Genomic DNA, 25,171 nt, shown 5'->3' with positions numbered 1-25,171 from the left:
ATAGTTAAAGGAATGTAAACAAGTTTAGATCGCGATTATAAGATCTTGATGGCATATTAGGGATTTGAGTTAGAAAATGCATAATTCTTCAATGATTAAAAATGCTAGAATGAAATATAGGATGAGATGTAATAAGTTATATGCTAGTATAGTAGCATCGAACGCACTTTGGTGATACTATGTTTATTGTTATTCTTTAGAAGACGATTACGTAGAGGAAGCTTTCTAGTTGACTACGGAGAATTGGATTTGATCCCTGAAGCGTCGTGCTTATTGAGTAATAGCAGTCCCTTAAAGGGTCTTGCTAGACTACTTTTTTCTTGGAAAATACTTTTAATAAAATTGTTTTGAAATTGATAATTGTTGAGACAAATTGGTTGTGACTTGTTATATTTGTTATATGGGTCAATGTATCGAGCTTACGAGCTGGTCATTGACGGAGTGGTGGGATATTGTCTCCTACTCCCTGTTTTTGAAGCAAATTATCATATAAATATTAACTAGCTTCACCCAAGAGAGTGTTCCTCTCAACTAGACTCCTTGTGTATACATAGATCTAGGAATGATGTTGCTTTTAAATCTTTGGTTTTGATTTATTAGGTTTGTTTTGTTTTGGATTGCTTTTGCTTATTCAGTTAAATCTGACTCCTTATTGTTTCTATCTTTTAGATTGCTTATAGATCGATACCAGCCAGGAACGAAGGATATCAGAGAGATGAGAGAGTGTTTAGAAGACCTCTTTAATTCCAGATTTGATTGCTTGTGTGTATTAGATTAGTTAGACATAGAATTATGTAATGGAGTAGCTATATAGTTTGTGGATCTTATACATTCATGTTTTATCCGTTTGTGTCTTGGAATAATTGTTGAGATTGACGCTAGCTGTCACAGATGAGGATATGGATTTGTGATCCGATTTTTATTTTGACTTTGACATCACATTGGGTTTATAAACACATGAGAGCTTCTCTTACTTAATCTATAAGTAATATCAGTTGTTACACGGGATACTTTGCGATAGGAAGTTTCAAGTAGATTAAAAGGTAAATTTTATTAAGTTGCAATCAGGTCTATTTTGTTGTATGGGATAGAATGTTGGCTCGCAAAGAAGACTTTTGAACATAAGATGAAAGTTACAAAAATACGTATACTAAGGTGGATGATCTTTAACACAATGATGGATGGGATCAGGAAACAGGAGTTTAGAGAGAAACTAGGGGTCACCCCTATTTCTACAAAGATGCGTGAAAATAGATTGAGATGATTTGGGCATGTGCAGAGAAAGACTTTTGACACCCCCTTGAGGAGGATCAAGGGAAGGTAAGAGAAGTTGGTGTTCTTGTTTTTGCCTTTGCTATTTTTACATAGCATTCTTTTATTTGTTTTTACCTAGTTATTTTTATTTATTTAAATGTATTTTATTTATTTATATGTTTTTTATTACTGAGTCTTTTTCATTGGATTCATCTATGGATCATTCTCGAGTCGAGAGACTCTTTGGTTATACTGGCCTTTATAGGTATGAGTTGTTGCCTTCCTTCCCTCCCCAAACCCTGATCATAGTTTCTATGAGCGAGATACACTAGGTATGATGATAATGATGATAAGTGACAAATTAACAGAGAATTGACTAATTTTTCACATCTCTTTGCCTAATAATGTCTTAGGTATGATTCTATATTATCCAAAATTACATAAACAAAAAAGGCTAGTATCTAAATTAAGAAAACCAAATTTTACAAATATTTCAAATTGCCGAATATGGCCTTACCCTTGATGAACACTTAAAAAAACCCATAAACTCAATCTCCTACCATCATAAAAAGGATTCAATCTTTTTGCAAACTTTAAAGAAAATACACAACAAGATTATTACTTTATAAACTATACTAAAATTTCTGAAGAGAAAAAGAGTAATTTGGCAAATAAAGTGTCATCATAGTTATTAGTGGAGTAGTAGTAATAATTAACACATTAATAATTACTATTTATTAACCAAGAGCAATGACATCAATTAGTAAATGAAGAGGAAAGCAGTTAGCATTGCAAGAAGCAAAATAGTAATGACGCTATATTGAATTTTACCTTTCCAACTTTGTTTAACCTGTTTTTGCAGCTTTGTGGTTTTTTTACTTAGGGCCCGTGTATTTTTCATTTACTGCGAGAGTTACTTATTTTTGGCCCCCCTCTCTTACTAAATTTCAGCATGTTTACTTTGGGCTCTGCCTACCCCATAGTTGACCCTAACAATGAGAATTCCAAGTAGTGAAAGAATTATAAAACGAACTACTACTATAATCTGTGGACTATATGCCCATAATAATGAACCCTTTATAGTTGTTTATTTTGTTTTTCATATATACCTCGGCCCAATAAGTTGGCTATGTACGCATGATTAATTCAACATATATTAGCTAGTAAATAATAACTAAGAAGAGAAGCTAGAGAATCACCTTGAAGTATTATGGTGAGGGATAGAATAGCTACATAACCTCGCATCATTAGGAACTTTGAGTGAGAGATTTCTCAATGTAATTGTTGAATTGATGTTAAGAAGTACAAATAATTGATTTTAGGGAAGGTAACTTAATGAACCATTATGTTCTTGCTTTGAGTGTTAACTTTGTTGTTCTCTTAACTTCTCATCTTCTTATGTTCCTTTAAGACTCCATATTCACAATGAAAATGTAATGGAAAGTAAATTGTGTTAAAAGGAATAAGAGAATTGTTATTTGTTATTATTAATAATTGTTTGGTATAGAAAAGGTAAGGGAATACAAAAAATGGTATAACAATATAATACTTCATCCTTGTCCTTTTACTCAAAATCATTCTCAAACATCTTACCTTCATAACCCATCACCATCAACCACCACATCAAGCGCCACAAATTCTCCATCACTGCAAATCCCTTACAACTAATTAAATCAAATACTTCTCTTTTTCTTTTTATCAGTTGCACACAAACTTTTTCTTTATTTTTTTCCCGAATTTCTTCGAAATTTGCAACAACAAATAAATCTACCAATCACTCTTCCATTTGTTTGATTCTAATTGTAGTTATTAAAGTTTTGATTGTAATTTTTGAGAGAAGAAAATAGTTAAAATCAAAAAAATTAAAATAAAGTATCTTAATTATAAGATAAATTCTTCAATTGATGTAACAAAGATGAGAATCAAAAGGATGATGTGAATTTCAATGCCATAGCAATAGAGAAATTTGGTGATTGAAATAGAAAGGAGAAATGAAAGTTAAGGTTTGGATTAAAATAGAAAAGATGATGGTTGAAAGAGGAGAGAGAGAATATTAAGGGCTTAAGCCTTAAGGTAAAACATTACTGCTAGTAGAGGAGTGATAAGTGGTATCTTTAATGAATACCATTACCATGATGAGCAAACTAACATAGAGTTATGGATTCAGTTTTCTAATTTTTGGCATACCAAACACTCTCTAAGTGTCTATTTAAGATAATCTAATGTAACATAATGTTGATTAATGATCTAATTACACCACATCAATAGTTGTTGTTGCCAGTATTGCTTTAAAGTTAACCTTAGCTTCTCTGAAAAGGCTCTTCAGCATTAATTTATCCTCATTATATATTTGATGAAATCTGCACAAAGTGATCAGAATTAATGAAATCAGTTATAAACTTCTTGGAAACTTTGATTTATTTGAAAATGTAGAATTGACTCTAATTTAAAATTTATTAAGTAAAAAATATCAATTTTGAATTAGAGGCATTTTCAACCTAATTTTAAAAGTAATTAAATTTGGAAATTCAATGATCACTTCTAAATTCTTGTCATTTAAAAAATTTTCATTTATTATTTCATAATTAAAAATGTACTGTTTATTTGTTTTTTATCTTCCTACCTGCTTATTTTTACTTTTATTTATTTACATTAATTTTATTTATATTTATTTTTTTGTTATTTATTCTTAAGTTGTCGGATTGCGGGTTGTTACAGGATTCTCTTTCTGTGGACCTTTCTTGAACTAAGGGGCGATTTGGTTGCATCCTTCTTTATGAGTGTGGGTTGTTGTCTTTCTTCCATCCCCAGTCTCTTATTATAGTTCATATGAGCAAGATACACTGAGTATGATGATGATAATAATACACACGGGGATCTTTGAAAAACTATTGAATTGGTAAAAATCATAAAATCAATTTTCAAAGTACCTAAGTCCTTTTAAGGGAGTACATATGGAGTATGTGTGCTTTTATGGTCCATATTTTTCATTTCAAATATTAAAAATATCACTAAAAATATATACCCATCTAAAATGCTATTAAAATATGTACTCCTAAAATTTGAATACGTGCCACTGATATATAGTTTTTTAGAATTGAAATTACAATGAAAAAGTTGAGATAATCACAAGTTAAACTTCAAACTAGAGTATTTTGGAATTGAAATTACAATGAAATTGAGATAAAAGATGAGCTATCAAGAACTAATAAATAATGATTGTAAAATAAACAAAAACGATAATGGAATTAAGGAAAGCTTGAAAAGTAACTTGGATAACCGAATAATATTATATAGATGATCTTTTATTTTATAGAGAGATGACACTAGTGGTAGAGGTGGTGATGAGAAAAGGGGTGATAATCAGGGTTGATGTATAATTAACTTAGTTTGATGAATTTAATTTAAAGTCAAAGGTAATTATGTTCGAATATCTAGTAGGTCATCCAGTAACTTGACCCGAATTTGTAAAGTTTTGTAAGTTGGTGGGAGTTTACAAAACAGTTTTGTAGTTGTAATTTGAAAAGACTTCTAACTTCAAAGCTGTAGTTTGAAAATTATATACTTTTTAATTGTCTTTTGTAAAATACTGTGCCCACCACCTATTGTGAATTTTTTTAAAGCTACTTTTGTGAGAGATCCTCTCTTGGTGAGACGAGCTCTACAAGAATTCCATAGTCTAATAATTTGTATAATTAGATTATTTTTAGCCCCTATATGAGGCTCGTATTACAATGAGACTATCACATATAAGAATTTGTTTTTTTTTTAATTTGTTTTTATCAACATCGGGGAATCTTTAAGTACAAATTCTTGTATGAGAAGGTCTCACCGTGAGACACGCCTTATATTTAGATTAAATAGCCAAATAATAAAAATTTCAGCTTATGAGCTTCTTATTTTGAAACCGTCTCACCGTGAGACGGTCTGATACGGGACGAGCTGATCTTGAAGAGAACGTTCAATGGAAAATTTGTGACAGGGAATTTGTTAACCAGCTGGTCTTGGACGAGACCGTCTCCATATGAGACAGATAGCCCAATCAGTCCAATTATAATTTTTCTCAATATGCGCTCAGTGATTAATCTATTTAAGATCATAATTGATACATTTAAGGTTAAAATTGAATTTTTTTATAAGTTATAACTGATCATAATTAACCACTTTAAGGTATGAATTTATCATTCTTATATCAAAATTGAAATTTTTTATAATAAAGAAGCCTTGAACTCTTAGTTATTTCCAGGAGCATTCACTGAATCAATTGGCAAACATAATTCGAAATCAAAACTTCCTCCATTTTCAAATCCAGGGTAAGCAAACATTATACGTACAACTTTATTTCCAAGTCCATTATAAACAGAAACCGTTGAAGAAAGAGCAATATCACTATTATTGTTCGATGATTAAAGAGTACAAGTACTCTTGTGTTCCATTAAAACCATCATGTATTTATTGAATAAAAGTATTTGTATTGTGCAATGTTTTAACACTATTATTGATAATTTTATTGATTATTCATTTATTGTTTGAAATTCATCTATAGAATGATAGAATAATACCATTTTATAAAATTTCTTTCTGAAATTGTGAAATGGAACCATATTTAGGTAGCAATGGAATATTTTAATGTCAAAATTGATCACTTATAGGTCCAAATTTAAATTTTTTATTTTAATTAATTTGTTTAAATTTTACTTTACATTGAATTTGATATCTTTAAGGTCAAAATTGATAAATGTCCAGAAAATAAAAAAAAAGAAAAAAACGTATAATGCTGTTATACACGCGAATTGGACCAGTCCAAATTGACGGTCTCATAATCTGATCGTCTCGATCAAGTTTTTATGTGTATTAACACAAGAAAAGCGAAATTAACGGCGCAGGCCTGCGCCAATGACATAATGCACATAGGATACTCCTGAGTCCTGACGGCCCACAACTGCTGCAGATATTAGCACATCTCCCAATGACAACAAGCCACGTGCGCATTCACTTAGATTCTCTCCTCTACTAAATTTTACGATCGTCAATTAAAAAAAAGAAAAAAGATGATTAAATAAATAATACTCCTAGTATCCGAGACCAGTCATTGGAAACTGTTTTTGGATACTTCTATAAAACAAATTCCCGGGCATTTACTAGAAAATTCAAATTCCTTTTCTCAAACCCTAATAATTATTTCCCCCCTTTTTCTCTTCTCCACGGCGCTTCCTGTTTCTACTTCCTAAAGGTTTGTAATTTCTTCTTTGATTTTATTTCATTTTAGCAATTCAATTAATTGCTTTCTCACCTTTCGTTTGCTTCTTTTTGCTCAATTAAAGTCATTTTATTTTCCTTAAATTAGGTTTCTGTTGATTTTTTTAGGGTTCGGAACATGAAATTTTGGGGGAGTTTTTCCTCTAGTGTCGTTCGTTTTCATTTTTATATATGAATGATCGGTCTTTTATAGCACTGTTTATCAATCTTCTAATCTGATCGTTTAGTGTCTCCGTGGGAAACATTATTCGTCGTTTCTTCTAGTTTTTAATCAATTTTGTTGCATTTTCTACTGCATTTTAGACATTACTATTTCATATATAAAGATCAGTTTCAAAATTCCTTTTTTGATTTTGAATGGCTCTTTTCAGGTTCAAGCTGATTGTTTCATTTATCTATTTATAATTTTGGATTAGAGATTATTGTTTGAAGAGTGTTTTTTGAATATAGAATTTTGATTCATTTTGAATAAAAGAGGTGGATCATGGGAAAGGCTTCCCCTATTGAAAAAGAAACAAAAACTTCAAAGCAGAAAAGACGATCAAGAACTGTGAATAATAAGTATCTAAGACCGGGAGCGCTTGCTCAGCTCCGATACAGCAAAGCATCCTCTACGAAGTCTTGCACCGATCTTGGGAAGAAGAGGATCGTCTTAGCTGATTCCAAAAAGACTGATTCTAATTTGGTGACCACACCGAAGGTTATCCCCATTCAAGAGACCCCCTTGGTTTTTTCTCCTGAAAAAATCGTGTCATCTATGGTCCCTTCACCTTTCAATTTAGTGAAGCAAAATAGTGCTCTCAAGACACCAAGTACTCCTCGTTTTCAAGACTCTGATTCTCGGTCTAGGCTTGAGGGTCTTCCTATGGACGTATTGGTACATTCCTTTACTATGGTTTTCCTTGCCTCTTGTGCGTATATATAATGTCTTTGACATATTTACTTGTTACTTGACTACTGAATGTTTCTTATCATTCTTTGGCTATAAGTTTACCATTGTATTGGAAGGATAAAACATCAAACTTATTGTTTACTTATTTGATTGAAAGGAAAAAGTTTCAATTTGCTAAAGAACTATATCGCATCATTTGTTTTTTTGTTCTCTCTATTTTGTTCTTTGGTTCCTTCCATGCTCTTATAGTGTTATCATAGTGGCATGTTGATAGTTGAGAGAATATAGTTTGTTAGTGATCTACACTCTACAGTATGTTAAAATTTATGAGTTTCAAACTTCAATTGACGTCTAGTGAAGTGAACTTACTCAGTTAGTGAGTTCTAAACATTCATGATGATCCATCACATTAACATGAATTTTCAAAAATTGCTTATTTATTTTTCACCTTGAGGTCGCTTACTCATTAGAATGGATTATAATGTCTCATTAAATCATTTACGAATTTTTAATGTAAATTTGCAAATGATGTTTGCAATCAAGGGTTAATTGGAAATAACCTTTGTTTAGAAGGCTAAGGTGTGTACTTTTGATTCCTCTTAATTCCACATAGATGGGAGCTAATGGCATTAAAAACATGGAATGTAATTCAGGTTAATTAAGGAACTGATTTCTGATTATTGAGGCTTCTTTTTTTTTTTTTTGAAGTGTTTGACATTTGAGGCTCAATTAAAAAAAAGACCTATTTGTTTTTATAGGTCAATTAGAACTCAGGAGCAACAAATGGTTTTTATGTTGTGTGTGATTAAGTTATGATGAAAAAGTTTTAGTGCCTTGATCTAGATGGTTTTTTGATTTGCTTTGTTGAAAGCTTTTCTTGCAACTAGGAGGTATGTCACTTGATATGCCTCATTTGAAGACGTGTTGATTGGTCTATATTTGTTGAAATGTCAAAGCATGCTATCTTATTTCCCATCAATTACAATTATGTATTTTTTTGTCTAGTTTGTAACCTTAAGTTGGCAGTTATGAGTGAAAATTGAATTTCATCTATTAGAGCACGAGAAGGAGTTATTGATGTGATTTGTCTATTGAAAATGAATGAACCTAAATTCATATTTCAAAATGAAGTCATGTTAATCGTTGACTTTAATATTTTGTTAAATATTTGAATTATTTTTTGTTTTTTCAATTTTTTATTTGATCTAGCTTGTGTTTTATTTTGTTGTTATCTTTATCATGGAAGTAACCTTGATTTGTTTGATAAAATTTAGGTTAAAATCCTTTGTCACTTGCATCATGATCAGCTAAGGGCGGTTTTTCATGTTTCGCAAAAGATCAGAAGGGCTGTAAGTGTCTGCTCCCTTTCTCCCTCCGCTTGCTATGTGTTTCTAAAGATGTTTGAAGTTAAATGTAGTGAATATGGATACTGTTTTGGCAGGTCATTCTTGCACGTCAATGTCATTTCAATTACACCACTCCAGATCGATCTCGCCAGGAGTTGTTGAGCACAATGACTCCACAAGTGCTAGACCACTGGCCATTCATCAGGTTAGTCCATTGCACCGATTAAATTGACCAAAGGATTACGCCAATGAATGTATATTGCATAAATGGATGCATATGATCAGGTTAAACTGATATTGGATGAAAATTCATTTGATTTCACTCACAAAGAAACTCTTATCCTTCAACTCTCAATCAAAGTTTCGCTCACTTTGATTTTGTGGAAATTTACTATGAACTTTTTTTACATCACTCACAAAAAAGGAATCATAGGTTAGGAAAAGCAACCTAAAATTCCCGTTGAAAGTACACACCTTTCTTTAGAATTCTAATCTTCTTAGAATGTACTCTCCCCGTTCTTTGAAATTATTCAAAATGTTCTTGGTAATTTAGAAAAATAAAATCTTTTAGATGAGGCATACATTGTTTTATTAGATAATAAATTTAATGGAGGAAAAATGGGGATCATAAGTATTAAAAAATATTAAAATAAAGTTAGTGAAAACATATGAAGATTATAACTATAATGTTTAAATAAAGTTGGTGAAAATCATGTGAGAACCATAATCAATATAAAGATGTTTAAATAAAGTTAGTAGAAAATATGTGAGGGTCATAATCATTAGTAAAATATTATTATGAGGATGAAAAAAGTTAATTATGTCCAAAGTTTATGATATAAGTTGAAAGATTCTATAAGAGAACAAATAAATTGACCTAAAATGATAAATGGGAACAGTTATAAGGAATGAAGGGAGTATTATTATTAATCATTCAAACCTCTCTTTTACGAAGCATGAATGTCCCCTTATATTGGAAAGCATTAAAAGCTAAGCACTTGATTAGCACATGGCATTTTGGTAACAATTAGCTCATGTAACTCCAACAATATCCTAACCATGGTTACTTCGACTCGGGTATGGCATATGATATCATATACATGTGCAGATCCTAGTGTTTGGTACGATGTTCTTAGAATTTTAGGATACGAGGACAACGTCCAACTGTTGGACACATGTACGTCATATTTATAGTATTTTAAAAAAATCTTGTATGTATTATAAATAATTTTAAATATAAGGATTAAAAGAAAAAAATAAAGAGGAATTAATAAAAAAAAGTAAGAGAATTAAAGAAAAAGAAAATTAAAAAGAAAATGAAAAACAATTAGGAAAAATAAAAACTAGGAAAAGTAAAATAAAAAGAAAAAGTAGGAAGTACTACTTATGTTAGACGTGGCATACTAAGACATTAAAGGTTTAGAAAGGCAATTTTTATATGGGCCTAGGAAGTTAGCAGTCCACTTAAGGAGTTTTAAGGTTTAGGTGACTAGTTCCAAAGAAAATCCTAGCATATAAATGAAAAAAGTTAAAAGAGGAAAAAGAAGAGAGAGATGATAGTAGAGAACAACCATTGATAAGTTCAGTTAAAACATTTGCCTTCATTCATCTTAGTTTTCTTGTTCTCTTTACCCTTTGAATACTTGTTTGGTAATCTTCTGAATTACCTCATTTCTTATTTCTCTTCTCTTTGTTTGTTTCCTCTTATCGTATGCCCATTTATGGGCGGCTGAGGAGATCTCCATTGGTTTCGTATCCATGTGCTTCCCGGTGTGCCAAACATCTATCGACACTAATGTCTGTACCGATTGTAGTTGTACTGGACATTAATATGTCAGGGAAATTGGCGAGTTCGAGTAACTTAGATCCTAACAATTTGGAGTTTATCTAACAAACACAAAGAAACAACTTTTTATACAGTAAGACTCGAGTAACTACTGTCATAGGTGCTCCTTTTGAATTGTTGTATGCTAAAGTCCTGATTATAATCAACTAGGTTGTACTCGATCTTGACTTAACTCAAATAACCTAATGTAGCTACTGTCTTCTGTAGTCATCCCAGGTGGAATGATACACCAACTAGCAAATAAGGTTGTGAATTGACCCATCAGATCTTTGTAGGCCAATTGCACAAATTCTACATTAAATATGCTAATGAACTTATGTTGCTTCTGTCTAGTTCCAAAGCCTAAACCTTACTACACAATTGCTGAACTGATACAGTTAATGAACATTATACCCCTGGTCTTTAGCTATTGTCACAACTGACTTGGCCCATACTTGTACAACTCCTCAAATGTGTTGACTTCAATCCTTCATGTATCTGAAGGGAATCAGCAATCAAGTCACAACAATTTTGTAGATTACATCAGGAATTGAACCAAGCATATTTAGTGCAATTCCTCATTCTTCAAGAGAATTGTCCTCAATTCCAAACCCCTAGGAAATGGTTGTTGCCACCACATTTAAGTATTGAACCTAAGGTCAGAACAAAAGTGCTTATAACAACAATAAGGCAATCAGACTTTGAATTGATTGAATAGTTGTGCAACTGAAGCAAATGCACAATCTTTGATTCAAAACTTTTAACTCATGGGCTGCATTTAGTACAACTACTAGGTGCCACGTGCCTTGTACAACTGTATGTATGGATCCATCAGCATCACACACACCACTTGAGCTCAATGATACCCTACATGTCAAACTACACTAGCACGCTTTTTTTTGGATGCACAAACTGCTACCCATCTCTGAATCACAACTCCTACTGCACTCTAAAATAAATCGATAGGTGATAAAGCATTTTTTCTACCACGTGCACATCTACTATCCCAAATAACTATCAATCTTGCTACTAGATCTCTTCATGTGCTTGTAACCTGAATCATGAGCAAAGGTTTTGATTTCCTCAAATTTTCTTATGTTAATTTAGAAATATTGTTATCCATTTTCATTTGGTATGTGTGGATGAATGCTCCCATCAGAATTTGGATAATGAGCCAAATTCATATGTTAAACAAGCTCGCAGATTAGTTTGCTTGTATCACAAGGCCCTATTCAACTTGTATATTATCCTTTAACACAACAAATCTACTAGCATGAACAAAATCAAGCAAAGGTGCTTTATCAACCAAAAGTCAGCCTTGACAAACTCATGCTCTATTGCTTGCACAAGTTATGAGCTAACCTCTAAACATGAATGAGAATTAGCCACTTGTAAAGCCTCTATTCTAGATACAACATCCGTGCAAGTTGTCTAAACAACATATTTAAGGCCATTAACAACCTCAACACAAGATGCTTCAACAACTTCTTCACTACCTCTTTCATAGATGATTCTTAAATGTCATCATGGGAAGTAACCAAACTTCAATGCAAGTCAAGTACCTCTTGTAAGTAACATCCTCAGCATATTCTATGTTCACAATCCTCTCAAGGGTACTAACAATTGAAGTAGCATCCTCACCACATTATGTTTCCACAATCCTCATGGCTACTAAAAATTATTCCATTAGCTTCTTCTTTTGATGGTTCTTGAATGTCACTAGGAAAAGAATCTGTTATATTTTTAGTTTGTGTATCAATATGCCTTAAAATTATCTCAAATTTAATCATAATCAGGTTCGTTCTTGACCCTAGGCGAGGTAGGCATCTCTCTAAGGTCTAGAGCTAGAATATAGCTCAATTCCTCAACTCAGCAATTGTCACGTAGAACGTAAAACATCATTTGTAAAATTGTAACTTTACGCTAGTCATTCATCAACTCAACATGCGTTTTTTATAAGGTGTAAATATTAACTTCAGAACGTGGATCTAACTAAGCATAAACTAATATAGTGGACTCAACTTTTGAGGTAACCCTTATGAGCCCACCACCACAATGAAATTTGTTTAAAACCTTTAATCAATTTACCAAATTATAACTAAAAACTTACTACTATAAAAGAAGTTTAACTTACATATCCCTCTAAACCCTTTTCAAATAAACATTTTTAATTCTATTTATTTTGTTGCGTAGAATAATCATATATAGGGGTAATCATATGCTAAATCTACTTTACCTAGTATAATGTTTTTAAAATTAAGGAATATACAAGAACCATTGACAACTTTGACATTTACATGATATTTTATTTATCATGATATTATTTGAAAATTTTGATTAAATTAAATAGACACTTAAAAAAAATAAATTCAAATATAGTTCTTTTATTAATTAAGAAGTATATGTCACGTTTACATTTACATTTTTACAATATCTAGTATCTATTATAATATATAGGGGTTTGTTTCTGTTATTTGCAACCATTAAAGATCGTAATCAACCCTTTCTTGTAGGGCCCATTTTTTCTTTTGCCTAGGGCCCATAAAATAACACGAACAAGACTGACCGAATCGAATTAATATTAGAAATATATTCATGAACAATTACCAATTTTGAGTCACCATATTGCTCTTGCAATCATTGTTTACATTTCTTCTCTTGATGAAGAAACATTCTTCTACTAAAATTATCTCTTTTGACTCTAAACATGACTCAATTGTTCAAAACAATGCTTGTATTTAACCCAATCACATTATTGTATACAAACCTCTTGCAACCGTTACGACTGATAATTTCAAGAAAACAGTAAATTGAGAATTGAAAGAATAAAATGACAAAAAATTATTATACTATCAAATTGATGATTAAAGAATGATTACAAAGTAACAAGATATATCAAGCAATTCGAGAAGCTTGAGATCTCTTAAAATGAGTAAAACCCATCCATCAACTGTTTAACAATATTCATCATACCAATGAGCCTCTCTTCCTCTTATTTATAAGAAAACTACCACTTAAAACAAACTTATTCCTTAAATTACTCCTAATATTGTAATTACCTACTTACCCCTTCGTAAACCATTATCCCCAAATTTCAAGTCATAGCAATACAAAACTCACAGCAGCAACCTAAGTCTTGCTTCCTCATTATTCAATGATTCTAAACTGGATAATCCATTGCGTAAGCTAGCTCCTCCAATGCATGTTCATGTTTGCTTTTTGTGATTTCATCTCTAAGACTCAAAGATGTTCCACAATTTGAAGTATGAAAATAAGTGAAAGGTGAGAATAAAGAAAGAAAAGGAGTTCAAGGATAAATGCATCAGTACAGAACACCCAACTGCATTAATTTAGAACCAACTATGTCAAATCTAGGCTACTGCAAACCCAATCAAACCATCTCTAAATTGAATTTATTCAAATATGTGGCTTGGTTTGATCATAGATCAAAATTTTCCTTCAAAAATGCAGTCTGATTGTGTCTTGAGACCCTTGGTCAAAAACACAGTCACATCATTTTCTCCACCACTCCATATACTTCACAACAAGAACACGTTGCTGTATTAACCCAAAATTTTGTTAGTTTCTGTTAGAATCTGATTTTTTTTTTGTTTTTGAGATATTGGCATTTTCTCTTCTCATCAAAACCAATTGAAATTTTCACTCTACAAGAATTTGGCCTGTGAATCCATGAATCTAATCATGATGATTGGATGCAAGAATTTAGTGGACCCTCTAATGTATATTAATGTATTTTGCATAAATAGATGGATATGATTAGATGAAACTGGTCTTGGATATGAGCTCACTTGATTTCACACACCAAAAAGCTGCTATGCTCTAACTTTCAATCAAAGCTTCACTCACTTAAATATAAGTGGAATCTTGGAAGAGCACTGCACACCTCTCTAGAATTCTAATCTCTTAGATTTTTGACAATGTATAAATGTCTCCTTATATAAGAAAGCATAGAAAGCTAAGCACATGACTAGCACAGGACTTTTAATAACTATAAGCCCATGTGACTCTTAACAATATCTTAACTTAACTACTAATAATTTGGAGTTTATCTATCAAACACAAAGGAACAACTAATTATACCACAAGACCTGAGTAAATACTGTCATTACTGCTCCTTTTGTAGTGTATGAGTGAGTCTTGATAATGATCAATTAGGTTGCACCCAATCCTGACTTGAACTCAGATACCCTGATGTAGTTGATCATGTGTAGTCATCTTAGCCCCTAGGTGGACTGATACACTTGATTCTGAGCTAAATTTGCTGATGATCTTGTGTTTCTTCTGTCCATTAATTCGAAGGCCTGAACCTTACTACACAATAGTTGCAGCTGATGTACACAATACCCTGCTACTGTCACAGAAGTCTTAGCCCATACTTGCAATAACTCCTCAAATTTGCTCACTTCAACCCTTCATGTATCTGAACTGAATCAACAATCAAGTCACTAACAATTCATTAGATTGCATTAGGAAATGAACCAGGCATATGTTGCAAGTGGAAATTGTTCTTTTCTTTAATTTATGATGTTTCTGTGCCCTAATGAATTGGATGTACATTGCAGTAAGGAAGAGGAAAAGGGATTCCAATTTAAAGCCCTACATACCCCTAAAGCACCAAAGCATGGTCCTCGACCTCCTTCAAGGTTAAAATCCACAGAGATGAGCCAGGTTGCTGCTGCTTTGTTTCAGGAAGCATCAATCCCTTCGGCTTACATGGTTCCATCTGTACTGTCTAATAAACCCCTTTGCAAAAATCGAGTTCTATTCTACGAGGAGGAGCTATGTCAAGCTGTAGCTCAGAACAAGCTTCGTTGATTTGTTGCGCTGGATATTGCTACTCTACGCTCATACTCGGTTTTGTATAGTTTGTGTTGCATTCTGGTTCACTACCTAGGTGGCCATTGTGCATTTTGGATCCTTTTTAGTTTGTTTGCTTGAAGTTGGGTGATGTCAGGTTCGGTAGGTGGAGTATACAGTTTTGTAATGTGAGGCCGAGGACTGAGTATACTTAGTTGGAGAGGGCTTTGGATGACCTTGTTTTTTGTTGGGTTGAGTGGGCTCGAGGTTATGTTTATTATAGAATAATGTATTTTGGGTCGCCTGGTCCTGTATATATTAAGCAATATAGTAGTAGTAGTAGAAGTATATTGTAGCAGTATATATTTTCAAGGCAAATAGTCTTTTGGATCCAAATCTATCTAGTATGAGCCTTCATCTATCCTATAATTCTCTTTTGACTGATTCCTTTATGCCTTTAATGCATTTTAGCTAATATTGTTACTCCCTCTTTTGCCCTTATTATATTTGTCCTTGTATATGTTTTATAATTTTTTTTTATAATTTTGCCATGAATCTATTCTATCTTTTAACCAAATGAGAGAAAATCAATTTTTATGTTAAACGAGTTGGTAATTATTGTTGGTTGGTTTGAGTAGTTGTTAGTAGACTTTTTTTTATTGTTTGTGAATGATGATTTTTGGTTAAATAAATTAACCATTGGGTTTTTATTAAAATCAATGGATATTCTATATGTACTAAATTTTAGCGAAATATGTAATGTAATAATTCTTTTTTAGTTTTGTCTACAAGGTGGCACCAAAACTATTAAGTTTGGTAAAAATCGTTAAAAATGTCGTTTTGTTATGATTATGTTAAGTTAACTATTTCTAATTTTCCCCTAGTTTTAAAATTTTTGAAAAGAGAAAATAAACAAAAGTCTTTACTACCTTCTCACACCCTTTCAAGTTGCAACCACCCCTTGCCCACCATCCTTTTCCCACCGCCCGCTGCACTAAATAGCCCTCGCCCTGACCTCCTCAATGATGGCAACCCTACCTTTCTGTATATTCGGGTTTCTCTTTGACCATACAAGAGTTTGGAACTGTTTTTCCTAGTGTTCTTGGGCACCTAGCTATAGAATTGAGAAATACTATTTGATGATTTGCCTTAATATTTTGATTCAAATATTATTAGGATATTCAATTTGAAATTCTAGTTCAGAATGAATATCCAAATCGAAAATTCAGATATTGAATACGAATTCGAATATTAGGTTTTTGTGATTTTTGAATATCTAAATATCATATTTAAAATTATTTTGGACAGTCGAAAATTGGATATTGAATATTCATATATTATAAGTAAATTTGAATATAGATTATTAATAAGGACAAAGTTATATTTTAATATTAAAAAAAAATCATGTTTCTACTAGCTACAACATTAAGAAAGAGCTTGTAGTTCATTGACTTTTTTGCTTCATAAATTATATGTAATTCATCAAACAATTGGGTTAATAGGTGATTTATAAAGATGGACATCGAATAAAATAGAAATAAAAATCAAATAGTGAAACCATCGACTTATTTTTAGTTGTTAAACTTGTTTTATAAACTAGTTATTAAGAATATATTAGATAAAAATACAACTTGTTGATTGTTAGATTTTTTATTAGAGAAAAAGAGGCTAAATAGCCAAATACTATTTAAAAAAGTGTTGGATTTTGCTTTTCAGCTTACTTAAAATTCATTTACCAAATATATATTTTAGTGGTTTGATGTATTGATAAAATAAAAATCAATGGAAAAATAGACAAGAAGCCATTTTTAGAATATAGCCAAGATTATTTTTTTAGTTCACTCTATATTTTAATATAAGAACACTTTCAAACACTTACAATAATGTGTTGGATGAAGAGTGTGAAGGAGTATTTGACATATTGAACATGCCTAGCTAATTGATAGTAGAGATTAGGGCTGAACATGGTTTGGTCTAAACCGTAAACTAAACCGGACCAAACCGTAATTTAAATATTTGGTCTGGTCTACGGTCTAAATGGTCTGGTCCGGTTTTTTTTTTAAAACGGTTTACGGTCCGGTCCCGGTTTTAAAATTTTCAAACCAAACCGGACCGGAAAACCGTATTAAAATCATATTTTAGGGGATTAGGGCAAGTGGGCAACTACTCGTGAGTGAACTCCTGCTGCTGGCTGCCTCCATCTCCTTTTCCAAAATCGTGAGTCGTAAATTATATTCTACGGCCATAGCCATTTTTGTTCTATTGCTCATCTTTTCTATCTCTCTCCTCTTTCTCTCGCATCTTTATCGTCTTCGTCAAGTAGGATTTCTCTTCGCTCCAGCAATAAACTGTAATTCGATTAGGACTACATTTTGGAAAAATCATATTGTTTTCGGCAATAACTTGAAGAGGAGAAAGCCTGTTTATTAAATCACACCCGTAATTTTCAACATTTCAAACCGGAAAATCGAATTCATTCTGGTAAGTATTTCGTATATAAGGGTTCATGCTTTTTAATGATTAAGCACTTGGTAGACTATGATAATTTTTTGGATTAAGCATGTCAATTTAGATCATCATCTCAGATTTTAGGATTTCAATGTTCAAAGTTGTCCAATTTGCAATTTCCTTCATTTTTATTCAGAAATTTTAATTTTTGTGAATCGAGCTTTGTAAGAAATTTATCTCTATCATTTTATTATTTACCTCATCCTTGTTCTTTTACTTAATAAATTGGGAAGTTTTTTGTTCACTTTACTATCAATTACTACAATAGAATTTAGCTGGCTCTGATAGATTATCTTGCTTGATAATCTGCTTACTTTAGTGAGTCAATGCACATCTGTATGATGATTTGCTTTGCATTTTTTTATCCACGAGCAGTGATGAATTTTGCCTTGCTAATCGAAACACAAACAAGAACAGGATAGTAAAGAGAGAAGAGAAGAAGAAATAAATCCTTTTTATTCAAAGAATGAAGAATCTCACTCAATAAAAATAAAAAAAAAATTAAAAAAAAACCGTAGACCAGACCGTTCTAGAACGGTCTGGTCTGGTCCGGTCTGGTCTCTTGACTGGTCTGGTCTGGTCTGAAAAATTTTCAGATCGGAATTTCTGGTCTAGTCTGATTATTCTGTCAAACCGGACCAGACCGGACCGTGTTCAGCCCTAGTAGAGATGACAATATTCTGAAATAGGAAAAGTATGATCACAATAATTAATAGAATTTGTATTCATGATTGTGAGTAATTCCAAATCATATACAGTATTGATTTAATTTGTTGAGGCTAGGGCCAAGGCCTTAGCTAGAAGAAGTGGGGCAAGCTTTTTTGAAGAACCTGATGGACTATGAGCTGATAAGCTGCCTGAGTAGGGTGAAAACTATCCCAGAAAAGGTACTTAGATGCATCTTTGCATGTCCCAGGATCCAACTTGTTGCATAAGAATGACACTTCTAAGTTCCCTGTTCCACAACATCCTCTGTCCACTACTTCAAACCCTGAACAACAACAATAACAATAAATCTCAAAACATACTACAACTAACAATGTCAATAGTTGACGTACCATATTGAGAAGGGTTGATTACGAGTTGAAGTATTATGTTGTAGATGTCAAGGTACACGAATCTGGATTGGGGAAGATGTTGATTAAGGTAATTTAGCTCGGTAGAGAGTTTTTCGTTGAAGAGAATGGCAGCTTGATTTTCGTTTTGAGCACAAGATCTTGACAGACCGGTGTGTAACAATCTTTGTGACGGAAGACATCCACATGGGGGTGCGCTTATCACGCCTATCCTTCTTGCCCCGAGACCATATAATCTCTGAAGGAATGAGGAACCCCAATCAACCATAAGAGAAGTATAAGTATTGATATCGTATTCAAGTCTAGTTAAGGGTAATGTGAAGTATATATTAGTTATGTCATTGCTTCCTGCACAAACTAAGTATATGCTTTCTGAAACTATTATTGATGTCCTGTTTTCTCCAACACTGTCCTTCAGCTTTTGGATATACTCTTCGAACAAATCCAATTGATCGTCCAAAGACAGAACATTCTGCATTCCATCACAAATAACTTATTAATTAATTAGTCTATCAAACTAAAATAAACCTTGATCAGAAATCAAAAATCAAACCGCTAATTTGGCTGATTTAGGATTATAACCAGCAGCACCAGACGCAAAACTAACACCGGTGAGAAGGTCGCTTATTTCCAGGTTTGGATCCAAATATGGCGGCACTAACTCTTTTATCCCTAGCTCTTCAGCTGCATAAATTAGTAGAGTATGCCCGTAATCAAACATTTATTTTATTTTCTAAAATAATTATTATTTTATTATTTAATTTCAATAGAAATTACACAAATAATTTTTACTTTTAGCTTTTTATATATAGCTTTAGGATTTAAAATAATTTTTTAATAAATTACTTTAATCAACTACTATGATCAATTCAATCAAATATTATTTGCTTTAACATAAACTAATTTCATTTGGTTAATTAATCTTTTGTTTTTTGAGTTATATGCTTATCTTATTAAAGGAAATATTATAATTTTCTTATAAAATTTAGCGGGAAAACTTATATAAGAACATGACATGTGAAAAATTTATACAGAAGTATATAACATAACATGTGAAAATTTTATATAAGAGCATGACATGTGAAAATTTAGTATATATGAAGAGTACTTTTGGACTTTGATTGAATGATTTCCATCTTGCTTCTTGCAACGTTCTACTCATTTATTTGGTGGGGCATATGTTCCAACTTTTAACTAATAATACTTCATGTCCTTGGAAAATAATTAGCAGTTTTTAATTATGATTCATTCAATCAATATTAATGTGAAGTATGTATTATTGGGAATGTGACTTGTAAATGGCCTATTTGAAACAACAATCTTGAACAAACTTAATAATATATTTACTTATTAGATAAACTAATCATTATTAATACACATTATCATATTATAAAATAATTGAAATTCAACTCATTAATAATAAATATATTTTATTTAGCTTTACAAAAATACAATCAAATTTCTAATTTGAAATTATGTCATTGTAATACATATTACATATACTCAGGGGTGAACCAAAAAAAAAGTGAAGTTGATAATTAAAAATTTCAATCCAGTGCGTTAAAAAATTTACATTCAACAATAATTAATTAAGGCAATAGTCCATGTTGAGTTTTCATATGTTAAAAATGGCGCATAATTTCATCATTAAACATATTTTAAAACATACCACAAGCAAAATAAGTTATAATAGTATCATTTAAAAAACTCATTAGATATCTTATTGCACAACTTATTGGTCATTGGGTGCCAATCTACCAACAGTTAACAAATACACTAGTAAGACCCCTCTTTAAATTCATGTCCCGATCAAAATAATGTACTCCCAAAATAAGGTCAATATATACTAATTGATATGTGTAACATTTTGTTATCGTTATCCTATTGCGTCTTCCCCATAATACCGTACACTAGTCTATTCACAACCCTTATTCTTTGATATAATTTTTTTTTTGATTCATTAAAAGGATTGCTAAAATTTTTAAATTAAATAATTTGTATTACTATACCTATTCTCAAACCTTACGCGTCGTCGTAGAATTTAATCCATGAAATTAACTTATTTGATCCAAATCATAATAGTAATTTCTTATTTTAACATGAATGAAAGTACTTAGAAAATTTTATTATTCAATCCCACAACTCTGTTGATACGGCAAGGGCATAGGAAGAATGAGGGGTTGCCGTCTGCGGGGAGCGGGGAACTTCAGATTAATGGGGCGCTGGCTGTGCCACTGCGCCTAGGGTTGGCTTTCGTATTAGGGTGTTGGCTGGTGGCTGCCGACTACGGGACTGCCCAAAAATGAGATGTGCTGCCGTTTTATTGGGTTAAGGAATATAGGAAATAGGGGAAAGAAGGATCAGACAGCCATAAATGGAAGTATGAAACAAGGAAATAGAGTAAAAAAAGTCGTTGATAGAGTTTGAAACACTAACCCCTTGGCCAACATAGCTTTTTAAGAATATTTTTTTCCCAAAAACTTTAAGTAATGTCAATTGATATCGTTTACACTCTTAATTCTGCCCCTGGGAGTACTTATTTATGCTCATTATTGTTTCATAAGGACTAACCCACAATATTTTACAAAAATATAATTCATGATTTTAAAATTTACTTATAAAAACTAAAATAAAAACTTTTTTATTAATAAGTAGCTCTACATATGCAAGATATCATTGATCAACTCTCGACATACAACGACTTCCAGTCCGTTATTATTATTATTATTATTATTATTATTATTAATGTCTCTCATGTAGTTGCTTTGATCAAATATAGCTATATGATTTTTCATGTAATCTATATATATATATATATATATATATATATATATATATATATATATATATATGAAAAAGTTATTTTTTATGGTTTTCATGGATTAAATGGTATATACGCACGGTTACCGGTGCATGTATAAGTGTAGAATAGAATGAAAAGGATTGGTAAGATTGGGAATAGTGAAGACATACCAAAGAAATCAGAGGGAACTTTGCCATTGCTATACCTTCCAGTTGGTAAACCATGAGGGAAATCTCTGCCATAGGGTGGGAAATTGGCTCTACCAATTGTATCTACGTAGTTATTATTTCCAGGATCCACAATTGAATCCCCAAATACTAACAAAGCTGGTACCTTTATCTCTTTTCCTCCCACGTTTATGGCATTGCCACCATTAATATTAATGTACACAATCATCATCACTACTACCACTTTCATAATTTTATTATCATTATTATTCACTTTTGAAACAAATACATTTCCCAACAAATATTTCATATTTTTTTTATTTCCCAACAATATACTTTCTGTATTAATTAAGAGTACATGCACATAGGTGAATGGTGATAAGGTGTAAGATTCATAAATGTGTAAGGCAATGCAAGCCCATATTTATACGTGAACAATTTCTTTATTTCAAGTCAACTTTGTATTACTTATACTCCTCCATGGATTCTGCTATACGTGTGTGTCAACCTTTCTTGTCCTTATTTTTTTTCTACTTCTTCTGCTTATGTGGCCCACCAAGTTTGGTCTATAGGTAATTGGTAAACAAATCAAGAACAATATATAAAAGGTCACTACAAAAAATATAATTACAATAAAAGATTTTTATTGCTAAACATTTTTAGTGTCAAAAATAAGAATAAAAAGCTATGTCGCCACCATTTTTGTTGCCAAATAGAAATTTTGTTGCCAAGCTGGCAACAACATGGGAGGTTCTAAACATGCTCCATATGTTCAATCGCATAGGACCAAAAAAAGTTAAGGGCCTCAATTTTGGTTTATGTATTATATGTTAAGAGTTTAATGATACATAGTTGTTAAAAAACTATCATGATTTTAAAAAATTGCGCAAGGCCTTGAATAAATTTTTCAATTTTTACTCCGCTCCTGTGACAAAATAGTTTCTATGTCGTCATTCGTGTCGCCAAAAAGGAATTTGTATGATAAAAAATTAATCGAATATTTGTTATTATGTTTTAATAATGATAAAAATATTCAATTAATTTTTATAAATAACATTTAAAATTTAAATATAAACTAATAAACTATTAAATTTACATTTAAAAAAATTAATCATTGATAAATTACATATAGTAAAAAATTGTTTAAGTTAATCTATATACAAAAGTTAATGTCCAAATATAAAAAAAGCTATTCATAATAACCATTACGAGTAAAGTAGCTACTACCCTCGCAGGAATTACGCGATCCGTGAAATCCACCCAATAAGTTAAAATATGTGAACGAGAATTTAAAAAAGAGTATCCAAAAATAAAAAATGGGATAAATCTAGTTGGATAGAATTAAAAAAAAAAAATAAAAATTCTCGTCTTAATTCGTAAACCCTAAGAAATGTGGGTGATCATAGAGATGTAATCGCCATTACAAACTCAAAATTGGTTAAGTTGATTAATTATTGATACTCTGGTAGTTAGGAGTTATGGGTTTTGTCATGAATGACAAACTAATTTTAGGACCATGTGCTAGAGATGGACGACCTTTGCTTGCGGTGTGTACGATAACAATACATGTTATTCCAATATATTTGTAATTCCAAAAAACAAATTAGAAAATAAAATGGAATTCAATGAATAGGAGTAATATGATCCAAAATGTGAATGAATGTGAACATATACATTTCTTTGATAATTGAATTGATTTTTATAAATTAAAAAAGATTGTCTAACGTCTTTAATACTCCATATTGATGTTCCACGCGCACATATGAAAAATGATATTAATATTACCATTATTGTTGGCTTCCCATTTTTAAATCTTTTTTATAATTCTCTACGAGTTTTAGGAATTATGGTAAGACTTGCAAAACTTTGCTTTGTATATTTCGTTATCATGATTCATAATATAATAATTATTATTCTAAAAGTTCTTTTTTACTCAACTTGCCCAAATGTGTGGGGAAAGAATGAAATGTTGTTCATTTGACTAAAATAATATTTATATAATATTTAATCAAGTAATTATTACTTCAAGATAAAGATATGTTGATGATTTGATATTCGAGTCATACATCATCATGGTATTCAGTGTATTCGACTCATGAGAAATTACAATCAGAGTTTTGGGGTGGGAAGGAATGCGAACACTCATATCCATAAAGGAAGATGCGGCGAAAGAGTCATTCGGCTCGAAAAAGATCTTTAGAAAGAAACAATGATATGAAAAGGCAAAGATAAAAAACAAGAACACTGACATGTAAGTGAGAATATCAATAATCTAAGACAGGAATAAAACACTTCTAACTATCCATAATTAAAACTATTCTCAATCTTATTATTTTTTAACACAATGCATATAATTAAAACTATTCTCAATCTTATTAAATTTTTCACAAGATAAATTTTTCTAAGAACGTTTATATAAAAATTAAAATTTTGATCTAAATTTAAAATAGTTAATTATATGCATAAATTTAATCACACCAATTTATGAATTAATACAAACTTTTTAGGATTTTTTGTCAAAAACTATTATTGATCAAAATAACTCCATACAACTCTTATAATAGTATTATTTATACAAGCATGCAGTCATTAAGATGTTATAATTAGTTAATATCAATAACAATTTTATTAGAAATGTTTAAATATTATAACGATAATATATATTTGCATTATTTTTTAAATTTATATTTATATATATTTTTAAATAAATAACAATGTGCATTACAAGAGTTTTAATATGAGTAAATTATAATTAGAAACTTGCTAACGTATGCCTTGGAACATTTGCTCATAATGATAAAATCAATTTTGAAGTAGGATTAATCTAGAATATATATTTTAACCTTTGAATTATATAATAATATTTCCTAACTAATATCATATAGAATATTGAATTTATCACTAAATCACATATAAAATATATTAAATTACTTTTATTCTTTATTTTATTTCCGATTTTATTTTTAAAATAATGATTATTATGTTAACCAATGGCCCGAGGACTGTTCCTTAGGTTTTGTCTTCTTATAATTTAGACGAAAACTAATTTGTAGTTGTGAGACATCGATCAATGTTTGGCTTAGAAATAGTTATGGTATGAGTTGGTTTCATATTAACTTTTATTGGATGCATTTACATACAAAAAGTATGAAAAAAATTATCGCGGCCTTCAAAAATCTCTCATCTACAACCAATGAAAATGTGGTATGAAAGTGTGAAAATG

General features: G+C 31.2%; 2 protein-coding genes across 4 annotated transcripts; one reads left to right on the top strand and one right to left on the bottom strand.

The window, feature by feature from the left end:
* Window positions 1-6,348: 6,348 nt before the first annotated feature.
* LOC130824090 (F-box protein At4g35930) lies at window positions 6,349-15,902 on the top strand. Of its 3 annotated transcripts, none has more exons than XM_057688977.1 (5): window positions 6,349-6,487; window positions 6,885-7,390; window positions 8,680-8,754; window positions 8,847-8,956; window positions 15,160-15,902. In XM_057688977.1, exons 2-5 carry the CDS (start codon window positions 6,998-7,000, stop codon window positions 15,410-15,412), a joined length of 831 nt encoding a protein of 276 aa, XP_057544960.1. In that variant the 5' UTR covers window positions 6,349-6,487; window positions 6,885-6,997; the 3' UTR covers window positions 15,413-15,902. The 3 variants fall into 3 exon arrangements, with proteins under 3 accessions (XP_057544960.1, XP_057544959.1, XP_057544958.1); XM_057688976.1 differs by having other exon boundaries at window positions 6,964-7,390; window positions 15,160-15,901; XM_057688975.1 differs by having other exon boundaries at window positions 6,354-6,487; window positions 6,989-7,390.
* Window positions 15,903-18,267: 2,365 nt separating this feature from the next.
* Window positions 18,268-22,349, bottom strand: LOC130824269 (GDSL esterase/lipase EXL3-like). The gene is made up of 4 exons (XM_057689203.1): window positions 21,952-22,349; window positions 19,532-19,662; window positions 18,961-19,450; window positions 18,268-18,893 (listed from the first exon to the last, which is right to left on the bottom strand). The coding sequence occupies exons 1-4, from the start codon at window positions 22,256-22,258 to the stop codon at window positions 18,700-18,702; spliced, it is 1,122 nt and encodes a 373-aa protein (XP_057545186.1). The 5' UTR covers window positions 22,259-22,349; the 3' UTR covers window positions 18,268-18,699.
* Window positions 22,350-25,171: the final 2,822 nt, after the last annotated feature.

The sequence above is a fragment of the Amaranthus tricolor genome, chromosome 9, assembly GCF_026212465.1.
Source record: "Amaranthus tricolor cultivar Red isolate AtriRed21 chromosome 9, ASM2621246v1, whole genome shotgun sequence".
NCBI lineage: Eukaryota > Viridiplantae > Streptophyta > Magnoliopsida > Caryophyllales > Amaranthaceae > Amaranthus > Amaranthus tricolor.
This window is presented reverse-complemented; position numbering and strand designations above follow the sequence as displayed.